Below are 24,876 nucleotides of genomic sequence, written 5' to 3'. Positions count from 1 at the left end.
GAGCCCGCCCTGCATGGAAGGGGCTGAAGTTGAATGTACTATACTGTACTCTAAGATATGGAATTTACAAGTAAGTCAAAATTCCTCCTTTTCAATCATGCATGTTCAAATATCTGCAGTGGGTTGCAATACCTTTTAAAAAACAAAGTTCAAGGCCCATAGAAATCAGCAGATTCTCATAAAAATGCAGGTAAAACATTTGTTAAAACGTGATTAGACACATAGATAGGTATATTGTTACCACTAATAAGGTGTATTTGTTTAAGGAATCTGTCACGCCGCTCTGTTTCTCTATCCCGGCATGCATTCCAAGCCTCAATTTGGTACGGGTCAGTGAACAGGAAGTGATGTCTGTAATTACCCAGAAGCCTCTACACATTTCGCATACACACATGTGTCATCAGGAAGCTTCCTGATGATGCATGTGTATGCAAAACGCATAGAGGATTCTGGGTAATTACGGACCTCACTTCCTGTTCATGGACACCCGTACCAAATTGGGGCTTGGAACGCACGACGGGACAGAGAAACAGAGCGGCGTGACAGATTCCTTAAACAAATAGCTGGACAGACTCAGTTCCAGTCTCCAGGCACTACAAAATGTGAGTTTGCATTTTATACATTGTGAACACTTACTTTTAGTCAAGATAAATAAATATTTTATGCATAAATGTTGCGCAATGATGGATGTTTAATTTTTATGGGATACCATTACTGATATGGAGAAATGAGTTGTACCTAGCGGTAAACTAGCTGGAGCAAAGCCAGGACAGTGGAGTGGTTATCCCAGATGAACCAAAGGCAAAACTCTCTCTAGGCTCTGGCGAGTGCCCATTTTAGCAGGTGGTGGTGGCACATGAATTGGTGAAAAGATCCAGTATAAAGCACGCATGAAAATTTGAGAATATATATGACACATAGAAATGGACTCTGGAAATATTATATACTTATGCATTTTTTGATATTTGGCACCTTATTGTCACGTTGCACTTTACAGTGGTCTTTGGGAATATTACTGATGTCCTAAGGAGTGATAGTTTGCACAATTTTTAAATATTTGGCACTTTATTGTCACATTGCACTTTACAGTGAGGTTGGTTTACAGGGTATATACACCGTGAGGTTATTGTATAGGGTTTACACACCGTATTAGTGGTAACATTACACCAGTAAATGTATGGATCAGCGCAGTTACTCTCTTTTTTCAAATACAACTTTTCCTAAGCCTATGGTATAGGATAATTTAATGCAGCAGATCAAATTATAATTTATTAATATATATTATTTACTTTATATATATTTATAATTTTTTATACCGGTGACACAAAAACGTTCACATAGATAGTTATGATCTTAGCTCTTTCCTAACCCGCTTTTCTTAATTTGTATTATACCTGTACTGTCTTGTGTTATATTGTAATGCCATGTGCAAGCTGTTGGCTCTATATAAATCCTGTGTGATGATAATAATATTAGCCTACATGCCAAGGAAAATGGTTTTGCAATGCTTGCCACCATAGCTGACTTTTCTTTGAAGAGGAATATCATAAGGCTGTTGTCCTTATTCTTGTTTATACTGCTTTATAAGTTACTAACATGAAGCAAGCATTCAGCATTCATAGTATCCAAATTTAGCAGTGGCTAAAGCCTGCATTTTCCTGGACCTCTATACTGACCCATTACTGTGCAGGATTACTATGCAAGGTGGCCTCTTTTGTCAACAAAAATACTTTCTACTCAAATGTCTACCTAAGAGTAAATTAACAGTCTTGATAGCTTAATATAGAGTAACAGAAGAGAAAATGCATGCCTTTCCTTTCCTGCTCACTAAACTAAAAACATAGGCTTTTAAGGTTATGTGATCTCTAATAAAGGAGGATCAATCAGTCTAAGTTCTAATCCTCCCCAGCAGGCCTCCTGTGACCAAATGCCTGCACTTTTGTTTCTATGGCCAGTGTTGAAGAGAGCATAGAGCTGCATTTGCTCCAAGAGAACAAGCATTTCAGCCCTCCTATTACATTTATTCAGTGTCAAGTCTGTAATATGGCTAGCTTTAAAGCAAAGCTGAGTTTTGCCCATTCAGACACAGTAACAGATTTTCCTTAATTCCCACCCCTCAGCAGCTTGAGTTAAGGCTGGTCATACATTAAGCAATTTTCTTTCCTTTAACCACGGGTTGAAGGAAGGAAAATTACTTGATTCCCCCATCAACACATTCAGTATTGATGGGCGAACCCCTCTCGCTGCAATATTGTATTTTGATAGAGGGAGGTTTCCTCACCATTAGAATACAATGATTACTGATGCCGGCTGTAGCTGATGGCAGTAATCATCCAAAAAAAAAAAAAACCAGACTGGACTCGCTCCAGTTCCCGCACATCGTTCCTGAGGACTGTTGACCAAAACTGGACCGCATACTCAATATGTGGCCTAACCATTGTTTTGTAAAGTGGTAGAGTTATACTTTTATCCCTTGCATAAATACACTTTTTAATGCATTATAATAGCCTTCTAGCCTTTCTTGCTGCAGCTTGGCATTGCATGCTATTGCTGAGTCTGTAATCTACTAAGATCGCCAGATCCTTTTCCGTCTTTGATTCCCTCAGAGTTTCTCCCCCTAGTGAGCAACTTGCATGCATATTAGTTACTATGATATTGTAAACTTTGTTTGCAGCAAGTGTCACAGATTTTTTCTTAAAGCTCAAAATTGGTAAAGCAGATGCTGCGAATGCTGTGTTTCCATTAAAACATGTGGTGGCAGCTACTTTTTTTTTGTGTAAAGAGTTAACTGGAGGTAACCAACATACATGACAATTGCTTTCAGTCTGCTGGATCTTAGATTGTTGTCCCATAAGCTGGAAAATCTCTGCACAGGGTGAAGCTGAGAGTCAAGCCGCGTACACACGAGCAGACTTTACGGCAGACTTGGTCCAGTGGACCGGACTCTGTCAGGCAATTCGATCGTGTGTGGGCTCCAGCTGACTTTTTTCCCCAAAAGTCTGACGGACCTAGAAATAAAACATGTTTCAAATCTTTCCGACGGACTCGAGTCCGGTCGAAAAATCCGCTCATCTGTATGCTAGTCCGACGGACTAAAACCGACGCTAGGGCAGCTATTGGGTACTGGCTATCAACTCCCTTATTTTAGTCCGGTCATACGTCATCACGTATGAATCCGTCAGACTTTGGTGTGATCGTGTGTGTCCAAGTCGGTTCGTTTGAAAGTCCACCGGACGTACTCTGCAAAGTCCGTCGGAAAGACTGTCGGACCTAGTCCGTCGAAAAGTCCGCTCGTGTGTACGCGGCATTACTGTCATGTTCTGGTGGCAGCAGTGGGATCTGAGACTAAACTTAGTGACTGATTATGCTAAGCTGACCATGTATCCTGTGCTTGTAGTGACTAAGGCAGTTATTAAAATGATATAAGCTTTTTGCTATCAGTGACAACTTTCTATTTGCAGCATGGAGGATGGTGAGAAAAAGGACAAAGCTAAAACTGAGGAACAGTCTGAATTCTTGGAAAGCAAAGCAGAACCAAGAAAGAAGAGGAGACGCGGACAGAAAAAAGAAAAGCCTGAAGCATTTATGGCAAATTTCCTGGCAGGATTAGAGATCTACCAAACCAAAATGCTAGTAAGAACATTCAGTCAACATTTGCATCTCCTTAACATTTATAGTTTAAATTCAAATAAAATGTAATATAAATGTGTTTTTTCATAGCAAATGCTCAGGAATATTAGAGCAATCTATAAATATAAACATTTGTACCGAAATTTAATTATATATTTAATATTTAATTTAATAGTTTAATTTAATTATAACTTATATGTTTAAAAAAAACTTTCCATAAAAGCAGATGCATATGTGGAGGTGCTTCCCACAACAATCAGGGACAAGCATTGATCTGCTTTAATATATAAAAAACAGTTTTACCTCCCGGAATCCAAACACTTACTGTCACAAATGTACAAGCTTGTGCTTAGCACACAAACCATATCTGTCCCCTATTATATCTGACAATGGGAGAGAGAGGTAGGACAGGATTTCAGTCCTCCACAGATTCAAAGGATGATCAGATTAACACATACTTCTTTCATTAGCTCATGTGTCCAAAAAACTTCCTATAAATTTCTTAGTAGATGGTACAGGGCTCCATCCTGTCTGGCCCAGATGTCTTCAGTGGCCGATGTTCACTGCTGGAGGGGGTGCAACTAGCGGGGCACACTTCTTCACCTATGGTGGACATGTCCCATGATTAGGGCCTTTTGGGAAGCAATCACCCCATGGATCCAGAAAATGACCCTCTGTCCCATAGGGTTCCCTCCCTTACATTTCCTTTTCCATGGGGCCCCTTCATCGGCTAAAGTATATAAGAGAAGTGTCACTCCACACTTACTAAACACAGCCAAATCCCTGATCCCCAGATTCTGGAAACAATCAGTGTGTCCTACGTGCTGACGATGGTGAGGGGATGGGTGGAGAACTTAAAGAGGAACTGCAGTCTGCTCACATAATTTGTAATAAAAACATATTTGCCATTCTGAAGCTTCCTTCCAACCACTTTGCATATTGTTTTATATATACTGTGATTCTGTACTTGCCAAATATGCTGCAGAAATCTCCCTCCACTGAGTCTGGCTGCAGCCATTTTAACTGTGGGCAGCTGAAGCCTTCCTGGATTTACACAGGCACACAGGCACACAGAGGCACACCTCAAGCTCTGCAGCCCTGCAGCCCTGCAGCTCCCATTGGCCCTCTTATGACTCATCCCTCCTCCCTTCCTGGCAAACTCTCGGGAGACTGAGAGAGAGCTGTGCATGATGTCATAAGCCTAGGCTAATTACCAGACAAGAAAGAGGAAGTGGGCTGTATAAGGTATTTACTGGCAGAACAAAAATGTTTTACTATCCAAAGTTAAAACAAGGGCAGAAGATTTAATAGATGGAAAGCTGAAAAAAATGACTGAAGAGCTGCTTTAAGTGCCTTTAGTGTATTATATACCTGCCCTGTGCATGTGCAGTATACATTTTGCATTTGGTGGAGTTATTATAGTTATGTAAATCAGATGTGGAGTTTGTTTATACTTATTTGTGATTTTTGTTGCATATACAAATACTTTGAATCTTTTGTAAACTTAATAAACATTCATTATATAAAAAATATATAGATATATAAAAAAAACTGTTTTACAATTCTACTTGGAATACATCAAATAACATTGGCTACCACCTGCTAAATGTAATTGTTACCAAAGTAAAAAACTGTGACGACGGCAAACATTTTCAGACCGTGCAGCACTCTCCCTACTTCTCTCACCATCCTCTTTCTATCTCCTAGTTTCATAGTCTGTATATACTTTGGATTCATCAGATTTTCAGTGACCTATGTCCATGTCTTGGCAATAATTTATTTAATCAAAGTGAATATTTCAGCCTAACTTTTCATAAAAACTTGCATCACTTATTTTTAAACTAAATGACCATTGAAAAAAATGTCCCTGAGGGAGCACAGTAAAAACATGTAGAATACTTTAAAGCTGAATATGAATCTAAGACATATCTTTTATTCTTTAATCCTCTTTATTCTCTTTCCTTTCAGAATTATCTGGCAAGAAATTTCTACAATCTACGATTCCTTGCTCTGTTTGTTGCATTTGCCATTAACTTCATTTTATTGTTCTACAAGGTAATGCCTTTTATATGACATACTGTATCTGTGCTGTAGAGTGATCTTCAGTCAATGTACTTAAGGACAGAATCTTTTTCTCATATTTCTTATTCTATTGTCCTCTAGTGAGAAAAGACTTTTATAAAGGCATACATCTCAGTGTCTTTTCTCAAGACGAGCTTTCATCGTCAGTATCACACTGAAGCTCAGTTGTGCTTTATTCTTTCTCAGTCAGCCCATACACTGCTCATTATGTCGCTTTGCTGCCAATCCATGTGCTAGAAAGGTTAAACAGAGAAAAAAGAACTTTTTTTTTAGTTCCCAAATACTGAAGCTTGTACTGTCCTTGGACTGATATCTCATGAAATAAATTATATGAAGTATGAATAAGGAAAAAATTTAATAGAAGTAATAAAGCTAGTTAGGATGCTGATAATGTAAATAATATCATTGCTACATTAACCTTGACATACAGTAGCCACATGCGATACATTTAAAGCAGTTTTCTATACTGTTCAAGCACTTAAAAACCTATTAGCTAGTGCTCAAATACTACTTGCTATCATTAGATATTCCTCTGTGTTGTTAGGTAACGGAGGAACCAGCCAGTGATGACACAGATAATGAACCAAATCTCTGGAACACATATCAGGAAGATGAGGAGGAAGCAGAGGAGGGAGCCGTTTACTTTGTTCTACAGGAATCCACTGGCTACATGGCTCCAACATTGCGTATCCTGGCTGTTATTCACACCATAATTTCTTTCCTCTGTGTTATTGGATATTACTGTCTTAAGGTAATACTTAAAAGATGTGAGGCTCTAACTGACATATTGCATCAGATGAATTTGTATTCATCATTGACGAGAACAACAGATATACCTGGCTAGTTTCTAATCTCAAACATTATGGAAAAAATATTTACTATTAACCTTGTACTAACGTAAGCATGGACATACTTTACAAGTTTGATACCTCAAAACTCTGATGATAGGGCAAATAAAATTTCTTACATAATCAGCATAAAAACATTCTGTGAAAACTTTACACAAACCCGCACACACTGTAAGATATCACTCAGTGTAATCACAGAGGTTTAAAGTCAGACTAAGGTTGATCTTCAGCAGAGTTTACATGGGACTGTACAAACCCACAAACAGCAACCCTAATTCCACCCCACCCCACCATCACCATCTGAGCAATCATTATAGTAAAGAAAACCATAAAACTGAAGTGTGGAAAATTATGGCCTCTGCCCTTTATTTGGGTCACCATTATCACCATTAAAACTTTAACCAAAGCATCTGCTCAGTCATTCAGGACTCAGCACTAAGTAACTGTACCAACCACCAGGCACCACCATAAACACTGTCCACCCTCACCTGTGGGGCAACCTTACCCCACTAAGTCTTTTAGGACCCAAGTAACCATACCAACCGCCAGGAACCACCATAAACTGTGTTCGCCCACACCTGTTGGGCGACATTATCCCCAAAAAGTTAGGGCCTTGACAAAGGGATGGAGGGAAGGAGGGGAGATGACGGTTTGATTGAAGATTTAGACTTTTTTACCAGACAACAGATGTTGGCACCTATAAAGGAAAACACTTTGTCCCCATTGGTTGCTTGATTGGCTTTCAAATTTTGTTTCTAAGCATTTTTTTTTAAACTGCCAGGGATCAAAGCAGTGTATAACTTCTGGCAATAGCTGTCTTCTGTGTCTTCCTATCAGTGGCCAGAATGTGAGGTGGGGAGGGGAGAGATGTCACAGGACCTGAAAAATAAACAGAGGAAGCCAGTAGAAAGATTATGTACCTTGTATTGTGCTAATTCAATTAAAGCTGTGAACCATGGAAGACCATACAGGAAGAAAAGGAGGGGTTGGCTGTAGGGGGTGACAAGTCCCATGGGGACATTTGATTAGCCCTGTGTCCCTAGCGTTTTTCTGTATTGCAACAAAGCAGAATAACAAGCTAAAATGCAATAAGGTACAGAAGAGAGAGCAACATCACCTGTTTCAAGGTAGTAAGATTAAACATAAAATTTACCTTTATATGTGGACATAGCTGGAAATTTGTTAGCACACCTCACTGAGCTAAAGTCCAAAATATATCAAAAGCTAAAACCTTCTTTTTTGTTCATCTTGGATGTAGTATAGAAGGATTAAAGCTTGTGTCATGTTTTTTTTTTTGCCACGTGTCATGCCCCGTATACACGGTCGGATTTTCCGATGGAAAATGTCCGATTGGAGCGTGTTGTCGGAAATTTCGACCATTGGTGGGCTCCATCGGACATTTTCCATCGGATTTTCCGACACACAAAGTTTGAGAGCAGGCTATAAAATTTTCCGACAACAAAATCCAATCACGTCAATTCCGACCGTGTGTGGCCAGTTCTGACGCACAAAGTGCCATGCATGCTCAGAAGAAATTCCGAGACGGAACAGCTCGGTCGGGTGAAATTAGCGTTAGGAATGGATACAGCACTTTCGTCACGCTGCAATGTCAAAAATTGTTTAATACAGCGCACTCTCTTCTTCTTTATAATGTGAGAAGAATGAAGTAGTTTTGCTGCTCATATTCACACAGACTTCTCACAAACTTCTTTCTTTATTATTTATTGGGATTCCCTCAATATATTTAGATTTGTCACATCTGACCAAATTAGTTTTTGGTTGTTTGTAATTTTTTTTTGTTTTCTTCCTGGCTGGTTTTTGTATTTTTTGGGGGGTTTGTTTTTTTTTCAAGGCTGTGTTTTTATTGTTGTTTTTGTTGTGTTTTACTCTATAATATTTTTGTGTGTGTTTTGTGTGTCAAGTTACCACAACATCATTGATATCTTATATTATTTATAATCTGTAGGAAATTGCTTGGTGTTGGTGTCCCTTGTTAATTTCACATTGTATTTTGAAATGTACCTGCCTCCTCACAAACAAACTGTCCTTTTTGAATGCAAACACACATAGGAGAGTATAATTGAAAAAAAAATTCATTTATTAAGGGCTCACAACTAAACAAAGAGGGAGGCAACGCTGGAGAAATAGCAGAAATGGGTGAAGCCTTTGGCCCCCAGGGCACACATCCACTATTTTCAAGCAAAATTGGTGGCCTGAGGAGTCCATATATAAGGGAGTGCAGTCTGGTCCAGAAGTCCCAGAGATCCGGAAAGCAGCAGATGACATCTGTTTCCCCAGGCTGTGGTCATACAAGAGACTGCATCTTTTGTCAGACCAGAGTGAACCCAGGCCAATCACTCTCTGGTCTTCCTTCCACGCTTCCTTCCACGCTGTGGCTCTGGTGGTGGAGTTGTGGCAGCAGCAGGAGGAGGAGGAGGGGCCAACTCACTCAGGTGGGTATTGGGTGTTAGTTTACCACTCACCCCCTTACTTTATAAAGAACGTCCTCACATAGTTTGCGTTGACCCTCCTGCATGCCCTGCAGTTTTGTGGCAGCCATGCAGGCAAAGGCCTCTTCAGGAGTGGGTAAGGCTCTGAGGGACGCAGAAGCCTCCTGAATGATCCTGAGCGCTGAATCCTGCATGTGAGTCACCTTCCTCGGTCTTTTGTATGGAAGGCGGAGGGGAGGAACCTGCGATTCGGTCAGGCTTGTCCCAGGCTTCTCCTGGCTGACACTTAGCCCCGCCTCCTTCTGGCTGCAACATAGCCCCGCCTCCTCCTGGCTGCCACATTCCACAGCCTCCTCCTGGCTGAGGTCTTCCTGTGTATGAAAAAGGGACATAGTTTTAGTTTTTTATTCATCAATCACACACAATTTTCACCTCCTGACTGTTGCAAATTGAATGTTAACAAATATAACAGACTATCCTTCTGAGCCCAGCATTTTTCATTCTTGTCCCAATTTTTGGTGCCCACTACTGTCTATTGATATGTCAAACACTTTTTTCAATCAGCAATTAGTGATCACTAATGACATCTAGTAAAGATCATTTCTTTATTGACCAGAAATCTGTAGAAGAATGCTATACCTGGCTCAAGCTGGGCTCCTCCACTTCTCCCTGGCTGGAAGGCCCAGATTGGACATCGGAAGCCTCAGCTGGGGTGGAAGGAAGAGTGGAAGGAAGGGTTGAGGGATTCCCTGACTTCAGTCTGGTCTGACAGAAATTGCAGTTTCTCATAGTACCACAGCCTGGGGACATAAACGTCATCTGCTCCTGCTCCGGACCTCTCGGAATCTGTGACCTTCTTGCGCTCCCTAAGATAAGTGCTCCTCAGGTCACCAATTTTGTTTTTTAAATAGGGGATGGTTGCCGTGGGGACCACCGGCGTCACCAACTCCAGCAGTTTCTCCAGCTCTGCCTGCCTCTTTTGTTTATTGTTGTAATGGGGGTGTCTCACCTGCCACAGACAGGGCAGCTCCCTGTATTTGTCTATGAACAAGGGGAGGAAATTGTGGTCATTGAAGCCATCCATTTTCTCTGCAAGACACAACACAAGACAAACCCTAATGTCAGGCCAAACTCTCCTAATCTTGTTACAATATAGACTTCAATTTATAAGCAGTATAGTCCCAAGTTTAGATCTTACCTTCGTCCTCACGATCAGCGCCTCTGATGCTCCCTCCTCCGCTCACAGATTGTACGTACTATGCACGCGTGTTACGCTTTATACACACTGCGCATGCGTGTAACTCCACCCATCCCTGATGTTCTTTCTAGTCTATTCCCCGCCCCTTTTCGTTCAGCGCAGTGGGGGAAGAGCACATGGCCAAGACACAGCAGGTGCGTGCTAATTATACCAACGAGGAGGAGGAGGAAAGCCCAGATCCGGAAACGTCTGGATCCAGAAGGAGAAGATTTAAGGCCTCAAGTATGTCCTTTGGGGAGATGTTGGAGATGGTCGATATCCTGTGTCCGAAAGGCCAAGATCATGGTGAAAGTGGTCAAAAGTCCGCACCGGAATTTCGGGGTACGTCGATCGAAAGATCAGCTCAGGAAGCGGTGGTCGGACCTGAAATTACGAGAACATGAGCAGTACAGAAAGATCCGGAGAGTGTTGCAAAAAAGTAAGTAGTTGTGCTGTGTTCCTATTCTTTTTGTCTTTATTACGTTCGTGCTGCTCCATGTGCTTTTCTTAAGTGTTGTACAGTTTAAAATGGCAACTTTCATGTTCAATGGTACATTATTCGTTCGTATCAAACATTTTTCTTTCGGCCTATAAAACACCATTGTTTTGGCGATATGCTTTTGCCCACATTTTTTAGGGCCTACTTGTATGAAAATAATTTGGTTGTGTAGATGGGTTTGCTACTAATTAAATGCAAACTAGATTCTGTGTAAGGAGAGGACACTCAGCAGCTGTTTACACATCTGGACACTGGAGCACTAGTGTGGGACACAAGAACACCCTTTTTATTAGGGGGCCCACACAGGTGCTCCAGTGTATACTATAGGGGTGTCTCCATCTGTGAAGCTTGTACCAAACAGGTAAAGTATTGAAGCTTGACAAAGGACACTCAAAATTCTACATCTTGGAACTCTGGCAAAACAGACAATTGTACCCCACTTCCAAGCAATGTTTCATATTTATAGTTCTGCCATTAAATATTTGTGTGCTAAGTATACCTTTTTTTTTTCACATAGGGGGGAAAAGACTCAGAGGACACCCCTCATCCGAGGAGACCAGAGACCCCCCACCTCGGGAAGAAGGGGAAATACCCCCAACACAAGAAGAGCAGGAGGAGGAAGACGTGGTGGAACTAGTCACCACAACAGGTGAGTGTCTGCGACCACAAGCTCAGGTAAGAGATGGATGCCGGCATATTTATAATACATATTTTTTTTTGGTTTCTATCTTTTTAGGTGATCGTGATGTTGTGGATCCAGGGCATTTCACCTCGGAAAGTGCACAGATCCTGATTGGGGAGTTCATGGAGTGTAATTTAGCACTGGAAAACCTCAAGAAAAACATCAATGATGTTATTAAAAAAAAATTATAACATCATTGATGTTTTGGGGAGAGTTTAAAACCCCTCCAAATCCCTTTGTTTTTTGTGTGCTACAATGTTAAACATGTTTTAGCGATTTTGAGAAAAGCCAAATTTTGAGGATGCACACAGTGTGTCAATATGTGCTATCTGCCATCACGGGAGATCAATGGACGCGTTTTGGAGGTGCAACCCCTTCCTCAATAATAAAGTAGCTGAGAGGAAGGGATTGCTCCCCCAAAACACGTCCCTTGATCCCCCGTGATGGCAGCTAGCAAATGTTGACATTCGTAAATTTGTGTGCATCTTCAAAATTTGGCTTTTCCTGGGGTGACTTCACCCCATCTGAACGCAATATCAAACACAGTTCCTAAATACTCATGGCTGATATTGCCTTCAAGTTCTACCTAATGTGAACTTTGTAAGTTCAAGATTTGTGTCTTTCTTGTTGTTTTGAAACATTCCTGTTTTATCTTAAATGGGCATTTCTATTTTTGATAATGCCACCCCAAAAATTGTTATACAACAAACATGTTGGTTTGTTTTAAAAACCTTTTCTAAATGCACATGTGATTGTGCAGGTATTAAAAAGATTGTTAATCAAGAATGTGTGGATTATTGTTTCAACGCTACAACACTTTTGTGGTGATGTAATTGCTGCTTTCTGTGACAATAGGTGTTATTTCCTAAGGGCAAATCCACTTTGCACTACAAGTGCAGTTTCAGTGCATTTTCAAGTGCACTTGTAGTGCAAAGTGTCTTTGCCTTTAGTAAATAACACCCAACAGTGCTTTGTAAGGTTACTCAATCACGCCATTTTCAGGACTCACCACATTTTGGTCAGGGTCAGCTAAAACAAACACAAGCATTAAATGTCACCAAATATTTGCTTAATTTTTTTTTATTTGATCAAGTTTTCACAAATTGTCTGGCATATTGATGGCCCCCCACCGGCAAAGAACTCAAGGTGTCTTACCTGGACATCACGGGCACTCAGGGAGGGCAAGCCAGGACGGCCACTTTCAAGCGCCGTCAGGGTTGTTTCATTCATAATTCCGGCCTCAGGCCCAACTGAGCCAGCATAGTTGGCAGAATGTTGCCATAAAAAGTTATGTAGAACACAGCACGCTAGGATTATATGATTCAGTTTATACTCTGCCATATGGATGGGTGTAAGAAATAGGCGGAACCGGCTGGCCATGATTCCAAATGGGTTCTCCACCACTCTTCTGGCTCTGGCCAGCCGGTAATTAAAAACCCTCTGGTCCGGGGTGAGGGTCCTCATCGGGAATGGCCGCAAAAGGTGGTCCCCAGCACAAAGGCCTCATCCGCAACGAAGACGAATGGGAGTCCTTCCACATTGTCTTCTGGAGGTGACAAGTCCAAGCTGCCATTCTGGAGGCACCTGTAAAACTCCGTCTGGGTGATGACTCCACCATCGGGCATCCGGCCATTCTTCCCCACGTCCACATACAGGAACTCATAATTAGCCGACACCACCGCCAACATCACAATACTATTGAACCCTTTATAATTATAATAGTATGACCCCGAGTTGGGTGGTGGGACGATGTGGATGCGTTTCCCATCAATTGCCCCTCTGCAGTTAGGAAAGTCCCACCACTGGGCAAAGTGGGAGGCCACAGTCTGCCATTCCTGTGGCGTGGAAGGAAACTGTGGAGGAAACAAAAAAAATTAGTCTTTTTGCACATTAAAACATGGAAAGCAGATTAGACACAAACATTCTTGGCCAACATCAAGATAACATTTATTAATGGGAATTTTTAAACACCAAAGTATAAGGTACACCTATCAGATTCCCCCTCCCCCACCCCCTCTCATGGGCCATTATTAACATTATAGGGGGGGGGAACTCTTGGACAGGTAACACTCTCCACTTCATTGAGAGATGAATGCCTAAATAATGGGTATTACTTTGAACAGCCCCTCCTTAGTTACACTATTGGCAGCCCACTGGACAGGTAAGAAGTGTCATAATACAAAGATATAAATACACACTGTACAAATTTGAGCACATTTGGACATTCTGCTATTACCTATCAAGATAATAATAGGATACAAAAACTTTAAACAGTACCATTTGAAAGTATACAGGTAGGCCCTTGCACCACATGCTTTGGGGAATTCATCCATAAATCTGACCAACAAAGAGGTGGGTATAGTGTGTATGGGTTTGGCAAAGTCAGCAGATAGATGATTGAGGATGGATAAAGAATTATTATCAGCTGACTTAGCAGTTGGGGGGATGGGAGGATTAAAAATGATTTGGGGACCCCCACCAAAAAAAGCCTCTGGCACTCTGCCTGAATTTAAAGCACCAATCACATTTTAAAACATTTTAGGGGGTGTTTGGGGTAAAGCGCTACTATGGAGCTGACAAAATACATTGTTAAGTGACTACATGAGGTGGATATAGGGCCAGGAGACCATACTGGGGAGGTAAGTGAAGGCAAATATGTATGAAGGAGCAAAATAATAATTACATAAAAATCCAGCATGCATTAGGACAAAGGGGACATTCACAGCATATTCCAATCATGGTAATTAGGGAATGAGGAAAGAAATACAATATATTATCAAACAATAAATACAATAAAATGTGATATTAAAGGATAAAAATCTTACCTTAATATACTCCTTCTGCAGGACCTGTATGATGGCAGAACAGGTCTCCGGGATAATGATACCCAGAGCCTGGGGGGAGATGCCTGTCGAGAACTTCAAGTCCTGCAGACTTCTCCCCGTCGCCAAGTACTGCAGGGTAGCGACGAGCCTCTGCTCTGGAGTGATGGCTTGCCTCATGCAGGTATCCTGTCTGCTAATATAGGGGGTCAGCAAAGCCAACAGACGGTGAAATACGGGGTCCGCCATCCTGAGAAAGTTCCTGAAATCATCAGGATTATTCTCACGGATCTCACAGAGCAAAGGCATATGACAGAACTGGTCACGCTGAAGCAACCAATTCTTGGTCCATGAACTCCTCCCCACCCTGTTCATGGACTGGACTTGTGTCAAGGTCAGGACCCCAACACCAAGCCCCCCGCACAGCACGAACTCTACGAGGAGTACGTATACGCAACATGGCTAGAAAATGGTCGGCTGCTCAGAACGAAGTAACAGAACGCACTGAAGAACAGCAAGGCCTGTGAGAACAGCAAGGCCTGTGAAGAGCGACCTGAAAAACAGTAACGAATGAACAAGAACACAATGACAAGTGTTCACGCGTAGCTTGCTTGCACGCACTGAAGAGCAGATACAAACCCACAAGCACAAACTGAACAGCAGAAAACAGCAGAAAACGATCTGAAAACGATCTGAAAACCACGAGTCTGAAAAAGCGTGAATCGTCTCTCACCAAACTTTTACTAACACGAGATAAGCAAAAGGAGCCCAAAGGGTGCCGCGCTTGGTCCTGAACTGGCCTTTTCTAGTCTCGTCGTGGTTTACGTCAACGCGTTCTTGGCGATCGGAAATTCCGAAAACTTTGTGCGACCGTGTGTACGCAAAACAACTTTAAGCCAATGTAGAATAATTATATTAATTTGGCTTTATAATCAAGATCTGTAAGTATGCAGTCTGGGTTCCCTTTTATGCTTTGACTTTGAAAAAGCTTACTCAGCTCAGCATAAGACAAATCTTGAAATAGCTAGGTTGTGTGCATGTCATTTTTGTAACAGTTGTTCTACATGTGCTGAGTTAATGACTAAGGTCAGTAGGTCAGTGATTTCACAGATAAGAATATACTCAGTATATTTGTCATAAACTTTATTGTAAAGATCTTTTTAAAGGTAAAAACATATTATCCATAATATAGTTAGTTATTTGATATAGTTATTTAATTAGTTAGTTAGATTGAGTTTGTGTGAAGTAGTATATATTTATATATGTATCCAATTATAGTTTAATATGCATTTGTAAGGTTTGGTACAGAATTGCATTTCTGTAGTTTAAAAGATATCCATTACAAGAATTTGGCCATTTGGAAAGGTCATTCACCTTGAGTTTTTTATAAGAAACTGTTGTGTGTTACTGACAATCAAAGAGGTTTAAGAGACGTGTCAGCTGTTGGCAAAGAGAATATTTAGAATAATCACGAATATGATCATTTCATTTTTAGTTCTAGCCGTATATGGCTATGACTTTAGTCTGCTGACTAGTTGATTTGAAATAGTATAAAAACAGAGTGACACTTCACTTCAGGGCACACACTTTACTACACACACACGACACATCACACACACACACAAACAGAATGACTTCATTACCTTTTCACATACACAAAGAAGAACACACGCATTCTTACTCTACAGAAGACATTTCGTTTACATTAGGCCTAAATACAGCCTACCTCACAAACAGCTGCTAGAGCGGACATCTCTCTGACATAGAAAAGCACCAACGGAGCTGAGACATGTCTTGAACCTTCTTGATACAAGTTTTTGTTCCTATTATTTTCTTTTGTTTTACTACATCAAGCTGTAAGAAGAATTTAACTTTGTATATATTTTCAAGTAATTGCCAAGTGTGACCAAATAAACTCACACTTTGTTTAAAGACAGTCTGGCTACTGAACTTTTGAACAAAACGCCTAAGACACTGTTGACATAACATGTGTCTGAGAAGGGAAGGTTTTTACCCTCCCCCTACCACATTTTTACATTGGCGAGCCAGCCAGTCCAGTTTTTTTTTCCCTGTTCCTCGACAAAGGGGGGAGACTCACACATTTTCATGATTGATCAAGTCTCGGGAAAAAACGATCAAAGAACCTAGAAAGCGGCGTTTGTGTTCCATCAGACAAGGATGCAAGGTCCAAGGAACTGAGCCAGCTAAAGACGAGAAATTCTTCTAAATAAGATATGGCATCTGATAATCAAATATGGAGGAACAAGCAGCTCCAAGAAGAAACCAAGTAAAGAACCTAGACGGAGGCGTTTGCGTCAGATGTGGACAACAGTTCAATAAAAGTCGCGGGTGAGTTTTTCTATGTCTGTTTTCTCACCTCTAGCCAAAGTTTGTAACTTTGAAGAAAAAAAAAAAAAAGGAAGACCCAGCCTATGAAGTTGATTGACAAGGCCATTTGGACGGTATGCTTCAAGCTATTGTTGGAAATCCAAGACTTTGTTTATGAAAACGTAACGTTACGTACGTGAAGATTTCTGCCAAGGTTAGTTCCTAAGAACTGAGACTTCACGTTATTTGAAAAAGCTACCATTGAGGTACAACAGGCAGATGTATGTACTATTTGGTAAGCGAAGATGAAAGTCTGATTTTGATGTTTGAAGATGGAAAGTCCAAGAAGCAGGCAAAGAAAAATCAACAGGCAAGAACACTAAAGCACACTAAAGCACACTACAGCACACAATACAAGGAACAAGGCAAAAAGCTACAAGAAAATGATTCTTCCAAGAAAAAGCAACAAACGAAAGAAGAAGCAACGAAAGAAAGAAAACGCAACAAACGAAAGAAAAAGCAACAAACTAAAGAAAAGGCAACGAACAACAAAGTTAAAGGACATTATTCATCTCTTGTTTTTTTTTAAGTGCACACAAGGACTATCATACTAACAAGGGGTGAGTGTGTTTGTTTATATAAAAAGGGTAACATGGGATGGTTAACATCTCAAGGCTCAGAAGTATTTTCCTGTACCATCAGGAATACATGCAGTAGTAAGGTAATTAATTAATGCCAGAGTGTAAAGAAGTTATTTAACATGGAAACTAAGTTTAATGCTGCATGTAAATGTTTATGAATATTTTAGCCCTGAACAACAGAAAATGTGTGTTATTACATGTGGTCATTTTAAAACACATATATAGGGGGCAGAAAAAAGTTTTCAGAGAAAAAAGTATAGATTAAGATTGTGGAAAGAACTGTATGAAATTGAGATTATGGAAAATAACATGGTGTTTAGTGTCTTACAAAAATCCTACAGATTTGGTTGTAAGAAATAATAAGTTAAGGATTGAACAATTTTTACAAAAATTCCAAACTTAGATTTGGTTATTAAATTAAAAGTAGTAGATTGTTCTAATTTATTTAAAACTACCCAGAGAAAATATAAAAATATGAAAGTTTTGTTCAATCTAAAAAAATTGTAAAAATAGCAATTGTTAATAGTCTTTGTAAATTAGTATTTCTGGTAAAAGTAAGGACTTTGATTGATGGAGGAGTTTTCTCGGGGAAAAGGCCTATCGCAGTTTTTTGGGTAGGACCCAATCTGTGAGTTTCACGAGATGGTCCTCTAAACAATTTTTTTGTCATTACTATAATCAGGAAAGTCATATGACGTAGTGTACATGATTTTTGGCAGATGTACAAACAAAATATGTTTAAAAAGTGGTAAAAAGGTTAAACATTTTAAAAACGAAAAACTAGATTGTTACCGAATTGTACAGTGTATTGTATACAAAGCATGTTAGCTAAGACTGACAGTAACAGATCATTTTCTGAAGAGTTTGTGACATACGAGGAGTGTATTACCAACAGAGAAATGCAGATCAAGTTACACAGACTAGTCGTCATGCCATGACAGTTTTCACTTCTGTGGATCAAAGTCTTCCAAATATCTGGAAGAGGGTTCATGGATGAGAAAAATGTATTTTTAAAAGGTATTATCACTTACTAAAGTAATTGTTTTTAAAAAAATAAGATTTTTTGGGTCTTAATAACTTTTCTCAAGAGTTCATTGAGATTTTTCTAGACAAAGTATTTGTCTGAGTAAATTTTAATGAATTATATAGGCTTACTGTAGGGCAAATATTTTTAATTATAAGAGAGAACTTATATACATAATTTGAAGATCTAAAGAAAGCCCTTATTAATTTAGTATTTTTGATTAATATAGAGATCTCTCTCAGCCATTTTACATTTAAGTGTATGTGGGTGATGAGACAATTTCATTGGTATTTATAAAAAATGTGTTAGGAAGTGCATTGTCCAATGCTACAGGTCAGAGACATTGTAGGTTTTGCACCATTTGTTTTGAAAACATCTTATGTTACACTAAAGGTGTTATTACTAGGAAAACAGGAGGTGTCAATACACACAGCTTTGTCTAGCGGCAACTGAATGTTAAAAAAGATCAGTTGTAGTGGTATTTAAAAATACATGGGGATTAAATAGATGCAATGTGAGGGATAGAACCACAGTTGTGTAAGTTAATCATGAAAAAGTCACTTTTTCAACTTTTAGTGGACATTTATTGGGAAAGAATTTCCTGTGTTTGTATAAATAGCGCTAAATATATTGGCACAATGGAATGACAATATTAAACTTTCTGTAAGTGTCAGCATTAAAAGCTGATCTTAAGACTGCCATGTGTTTGTTTAGCAGTCAGAGTGCCAGGCATGTGTGGTTCATTCAATCATACTGTGTGAGAGGAATGTTTTTGGTTCTGAAAAGAAATTTCAACATGATCAGATTTCTTTCAGAAATAGAATATTTAGGAAAGTCCAACCTATATTGTCAGTGTAAAGGAAAAAATACAATAATCTGGTAAGATTATTCTTTTACAAGATTTAATATTAGTCACAGGATAAAGAGGGGGACTGACATTTTGTCTTAGAATCAGTACAGACTGATGGAGATAAAATTTATGGTAAAAAAATAATTAATTCCAACAATAATGAATAGAGTTATTTTTTAAATGAAAATATTTCTTTTTGCATATCCAGGTACCTGACTGACTGACTGATTGATTGATTTTTTTGTTTAAGCTAATGAAAGAAATTCTGAACTACTCATTTTAGAACACTTTGTCATCAAACTTCTGAATAGTGTTTTATTTGTTTATAGAGCAATCCAATAGGAAAGAGTAACCTGATACTACAAAGTATTGAGGAATTTGGCAAATCTATATAGATTGATTATATTAGTTTTTTTCCACCTACTAAAGGAGGATATTAGGATTTGTTTTTTTTTAGTTAATGTTTCTTTTTGATAAATTAATTGAGGTTATTCTAGAAAAAATAATATTTTTAACAAAAGCTAAGTTGTTGTGAACTTATGTCATATTCCATTGGGGTTGGATTTCAAACCATGGAATCAGATTATGATTTAAAATTTTGCAGCATATGTATGCAATTTTAGGTATTTAGTAAAGTTTTTGTTTCTTATCATCTTAAATACTCAGGTATTGTAGAACGTATGAATAGTATTATAAAGTCTAAATAGGGTAAGATGATTCAAGAATAAGGTAAAGATTGGGTGACTTATTTACCTGTTATAGTCTTAGTTTAAAAACTTTATTATTTTTTAAACATAAGGTTTGTTAACTTTTTGAGTTAATGACAGGATGTCTTTTGAGATTAGCATACTCCGTTATTTTGATATAATCTGTTGTATAGAAAGAAGTGTGGTTGCAAACTTTGCAAGCAACAGGTGCAGGTATTTCAGAAGTTTGTTCATAAAACATGGCTAGGCCTTTGCTAAATTTGAATAGAAATCATGTCTTGAATGAGATTTCTACTTCTAATGAGTATGTTTAGTAATTTATTCCAGTAGCTAAAGTTATGGTTAAGAATTAAAGATCTGAAGGTACCAGGGATGCAAACAGAGATGTCAATTGGAAAGATTATTTTGTTATTTTGAAGGTACATTGGAATTATACTTTTTGTTTCTAAAGAATTGGTAATAAAATAGATAAAATAATTGGTAAAAATAAGAACTAAATGGGTAGGATGTAATCAGCAGGAATGTTTTAGTTTGAGGAAATACCTCAGTGACAACAGCTGCCGGAAATATATTATTGCATCCTATAGTTATTATATTTATTATCATGATATTATGTATTTTATTTCAAATCTGTATTATGGTTAGAATGAAACAATTTTATGAATTGATTAAGGAAGAAATGAAAAAAGGTGAAAAAATTATGACAGGTATTTTTAGTCGGAAAATTACTTCTGGCTTATCTGATGCTATGATGAGCTGTGGTACATCTGGAGCAACTGATTCAAAATGTGTATGAAAGGGCCATAAATGGAGTGTGCGTGATTTAGTTAATATAATAAATTATATTCAGGGGGGATTGTAGAATAATTATATTAATTTGGCTTTATAATCAAGATCTGTAAGTATGCAGTCTGGGTTCCCTTTTATGCTTTGACTTTGAAAAAGCTTACTCAGCTCAGCATAAGACAAATCTTGAAATAGCTAGGTTGTGTGCATGTCATTTTTGTAACAGTTGTTCTACATGTGCTGAGTTAATGACTAAGGTCAGTAGGTCAGTGATTTCACAGATAAGAATATACTCAGTATATTTGTCATAAACTTTATTGTAAAGATCTTTTTAAAGGTAAAAACATATTATCCATAATATAGTTAGTTATTTGATATAGTTATTTAATTAGTTAGTTAGATTGAGTTTGTGTGAAGTAGTATATATTTATATATGTATCCAATTATAGTTTAATATGCATTTGTAAGGTTTGGTACAGAATTGCATTTCTGTAGTTTAAAAGATATCCATTACAAGAATTTGGCCATTTGGAAAGGTCATTCACCTTGAGTTTTTTATAAGAAACTGTTGTGTGTTACTGACAATCAAAGAGGTTTAAGAGACGTGTCAGCTGTTGGCAAAGAGAATATTTAGAATAATCACGAATATGATCATTTCATTTTTAGTTCTAGCCGTATATGGCTATGACTTTAGTCTGCTGACTAGTTGATTTGAAATAGTATAAAAACAGAGTGACACTTCACTTCAGGGCACACACTTTACTACACACACACGACACATCACACACACACACAAACAGAATGACTTCATTACCTTTTCACATACACAAAGAAGAACACACGCATTCTTACTCTACAGAAGACATTTCGTTTACATTAGGCCTAAATACAGCCTACCTCACAAACAGCTGCTAGAGCGGACATCTCTCTGACATAGAAAAGCACCAACGGAGCTGAGACATGTCTTGAACCTTCTTGATACAAGTTTTTGTTCCTATTATTTTCTTTTGTTTTACTACATCAAGCTGTAAGAAGAATTTAACTTTGTATATATTTTCAAGTAATTGCCAAGTGTGACCAAATAAACTCACACTTTGTTTAAAGACAGTCTGGCTACTGAACTTTTGAACAAAACGCCTAAGACACTGTTGACATAACATGTGTCTGAGAAGGGAAGGTTTTTACCCTCCCCCTACCACATTTTTACAGCCAACATCTGTTGGAAAAAATCCTAGGATTTTGTTGTCGGAATGTCCGATCAATGTCCTACCGTGTGTACGGGGCATTAGTCTCCAGAGATTTCCTTTTACTTCCTATACTTGTAGACATGTCAAAATGAGAGAAATCTTCCCATTGTTGTCATGTTTTAGAAGTATCTCAGTAGAAGATTTCCTCTCTATTCCTGTTCTTGTGACAAACAAAGATTTGGGATTTTCCCTCATTTTTATTGTCAGTAAAAATAGTCACCAGGACAAGTAGAGAAGGTGAATCTCCCCAGGGGTGACACAAACAGCAATTAAAAAAACAAAAAAAACCCTTACCTTACCTCTTACCACTCTATCCAAAACTACCTAAAATGTTCAGAAGTTTATGGTATTTCTTCCAGATAAATACAAAAAAGGTTACTAGCTCAAGTAAAGACTAATGCCGCGTACACACGACTGGACTTTTAGTCGGCCTGATCTCCGAAGGACTTTTCAACGGAGTTCCGACGGAGTTCCAATGAAACGGACTTGCCTACACACGATCACACCAAAGTCTGATCGTTTTGAACGTGATGATGTATGACCGGACTAGAATAAGGAAGTTCATAGCCAGTAGCCAATAGCTGCCCTTGCGTCCATTTTTGTCCGTCGGACTAGCATACAGACGAATGGATTTTTCGATCGGACTCGAGTACGTCGGAAAGATTTCAAACATGTTCTATTTCCGAGTCTGTCAGATTTTTCGACAGAAAAGGTCCGATGAAGCCCACACACGATCGAATTGTCCGACGGATTTGATCCGTCGGACCAGTTCGGTCAAAAAGTCCGGTCGTGCGTACACGGTATAAGAGCCGTATAATGTACTGGGACACCTGCCTTTACAGGAAAATGAACTTTAATGGCATCCCAGTCTTTCTTCGTAGAGTTCAATATTGAGTTGGCCCACCCTTTGCAGCTATAACAGCTTCAACTCTTCAGGGAAGGCTGTCCGCAAGGTTTAGGAGTGTATCTATGAGAATGTTTGACCATTCTTCCAGAAGCGCATTTGTGAGGTCAGGCACTGATGTTGGCGAGAAGGCCTGGCTCACAGTCTCCACTCTAATTCATCCCAAAGGTGTTCTGTTGGGTTGAGTTCAGGACTCTGTGCAGGCCAGTCAAGTTCCCCAAACTCGCTTATCCATGACTTTATGGACCCTGTTAGTGCACTGGTGCACAGTCATGTTGGAACAGGAAGGGGCCATCCCCAAACTGTTCCCACAAAGTTGGGAGCATGAAATTATTCAAAATGTCTTGGTATGCTGACGCCTTAAGAATTCCCTTCACTGGAACTAAGGGGCCAGGCCCAACCCCTGAAAAACAACCCCACACCATAATCCCACCTCCACAAAATGATTTGGACTAGTGCACAAAGCAAGATCCAAAAAGACATGAATGAGCGAGTTTGGAGTGGAGGAACTTGACTAGTCTGCACAGAGTCCTGACCTCAACTAGATAGGTGAATTAGAGCGGAGACTGCGAACCAGGCCTTCTCACCCACATCAGTGCCTGACCTCACAAATGTGCTTCTGGTAGAATGGTCAAACACTCCCATAGACACACTCCTAAACCTTGTGGACAGCCTTTCCAGAGGAGTTAAAGCTGTTATAGCTGCAAAGGGTGGGCCAACTCAATATTGAACCCCACGGGTTAAGACTGGGATGTCATTAAAGTTCATGTGCGTGTAAAGGCAGGTGTCCCAATACTTTTGGTAATATAGTCTATCTATCTATCTATCTATCTATCTATCTATCTATCTATCTATCTATCTATCTATCTATCTATCTATCTATCTATCTATCTATCTATCTATCTATCTATCTATCTGTCTGTCTGTCTGTCTATCTATCTGTCTGTCTGTCTGTCTGTCTGTCTGTCTGTCTGTCTATCTATCTATCTATAGATATATATATCTTTATATGTCTATATATATATACAGTATCTCAGAAAAGTGAGTACACCCCTCACATTTTTGGAAATATTTTATTATATCTTTTCATGTAACAACACTGAAGAAATTACACTTTGCTACAATGTAAAGTAGTGAGTGTACAGCTTGTATAACAGTGTAAATTTGCTGTCCCCTCAAAATAACTCAACACAGAGCCATTAGTGAAAAGTGAAAATGTCCAAATTGGGCCCAATTAGCCATTTTCCCGCCCCGTTGTCATGTGACTCGTTAGTGTTACAAGGTCTCAGGTGTGAATGGGGAGCAGGTGTGTTAAATTTGGTGTTATCGCTCTCACTCTCTCATACTGGTCATTGGCAGTTCGACATGGCACCTCATGGCAAAGCACTCTCTGAGGATCTGAAAAAAAGAATTGTTGTGCTACATCAAGATGACCTATGGTATAAGAAGATTGCCAATATCCTGAAACTGAGCTGCAGCACTGTGGCCAAGACCATACAGCAGTTTAACAGGACAGGTTCCACTCAGAACAGGCCTCGCCATGGTCGACCAAAGAAGTTGAGTGCACATGCTCAGCGTCATATCCAGAGGTTGTCTTTGGGAAATAGATGTATGAGTGCTTCCAGCATTGCTGCAGAGGTTGAAGGGGTGGGGGGTCAGCCTGTCAGTGCTCAGACCATACGCCACACACTGCATCAAATTGGTCTGCATGGCTGTCATCCCAGAAGGAAGCCTCTTCTAAAGATCATGCACAAGAAAGCCCGCAAACAGTTTGCTGAAGACAAGCAGACTATTTACTGAATTACTGAAACCATGTCCTGTGGTCTGATGAGACCAAGATAAATGTATTTGGTTCAGATGGTGTCAAGCGTGTTTGACGGCAACCAGGTGAGGAGTACAAAGACAAGTTTTTCTTGCCTACAGTCAAGCATGGTGGTTGGAGTGTCATGGTCTGAAGCTACATGAGTGCTGCCAGCACTGGGGAGCTACAGTTCATTGAGGGAACCATGAATGCTAACGTGTACTGTGACATACTGTCGGGGCTGGCTCAGCCTTTCCTTCTCTGAGTTGGCCGCTCAGCTGTCGGCTAATTGCCAGCTCTCATCTCTCTCCACAGTTAACCAGCTTTTGTATATCTGC

At 39.4% G+C, this 24,876-nt stretch overlaps 1 protein-coding gene across 7 annotated transcripts in view; it reads left to right on the top strand.

Moving 5' to 3' along the window:
* The window catches only part of RYR3 (ryanodine receptor 3), a 1,082,755-nt gene that overhangs the window by 983,934 nt on the left and 73,945 nt on the right, over nt 1-24,876 (top strand). For all 7 annotated transcript variants that reach the window (XM_073608696.1, XM_073608694.1, XM_073608691.1 and 4 more), the window contains 3 exons: nt 3,462-3,633; nt 5,599-5,685; nt 6,257-6,463. In XM_073608696.1, coding sequence (XP_073464797.1) covers nt 3,462-3,633; nt 5,599-5,685; nt 6,257-6,463 — 466 coding nt within the window. The remainder of the gene's footprint in view (nt 1-3,461; nt 3,634-5,598; nt 5,686-6,256; nt 6,464-24,876) is intronic.

This window comes from Aquarana catesbeiana, linkage group LG13 (genome assembly GCF_042186555.1).
Source record: "Aquarana catesbeiana isolate 2022-GZ linkage group LG13, ASM4218655v1, whole genome shotgun sequence".
NCBI lineage: Eukaryota > Metazoa > Chordata > Amphibia > Anura > Ranidae > Aquarana > Aquarana catesbeiana.
This window is presented reverse-complemented; position numbering and strand designations above follow the sequence as displayed.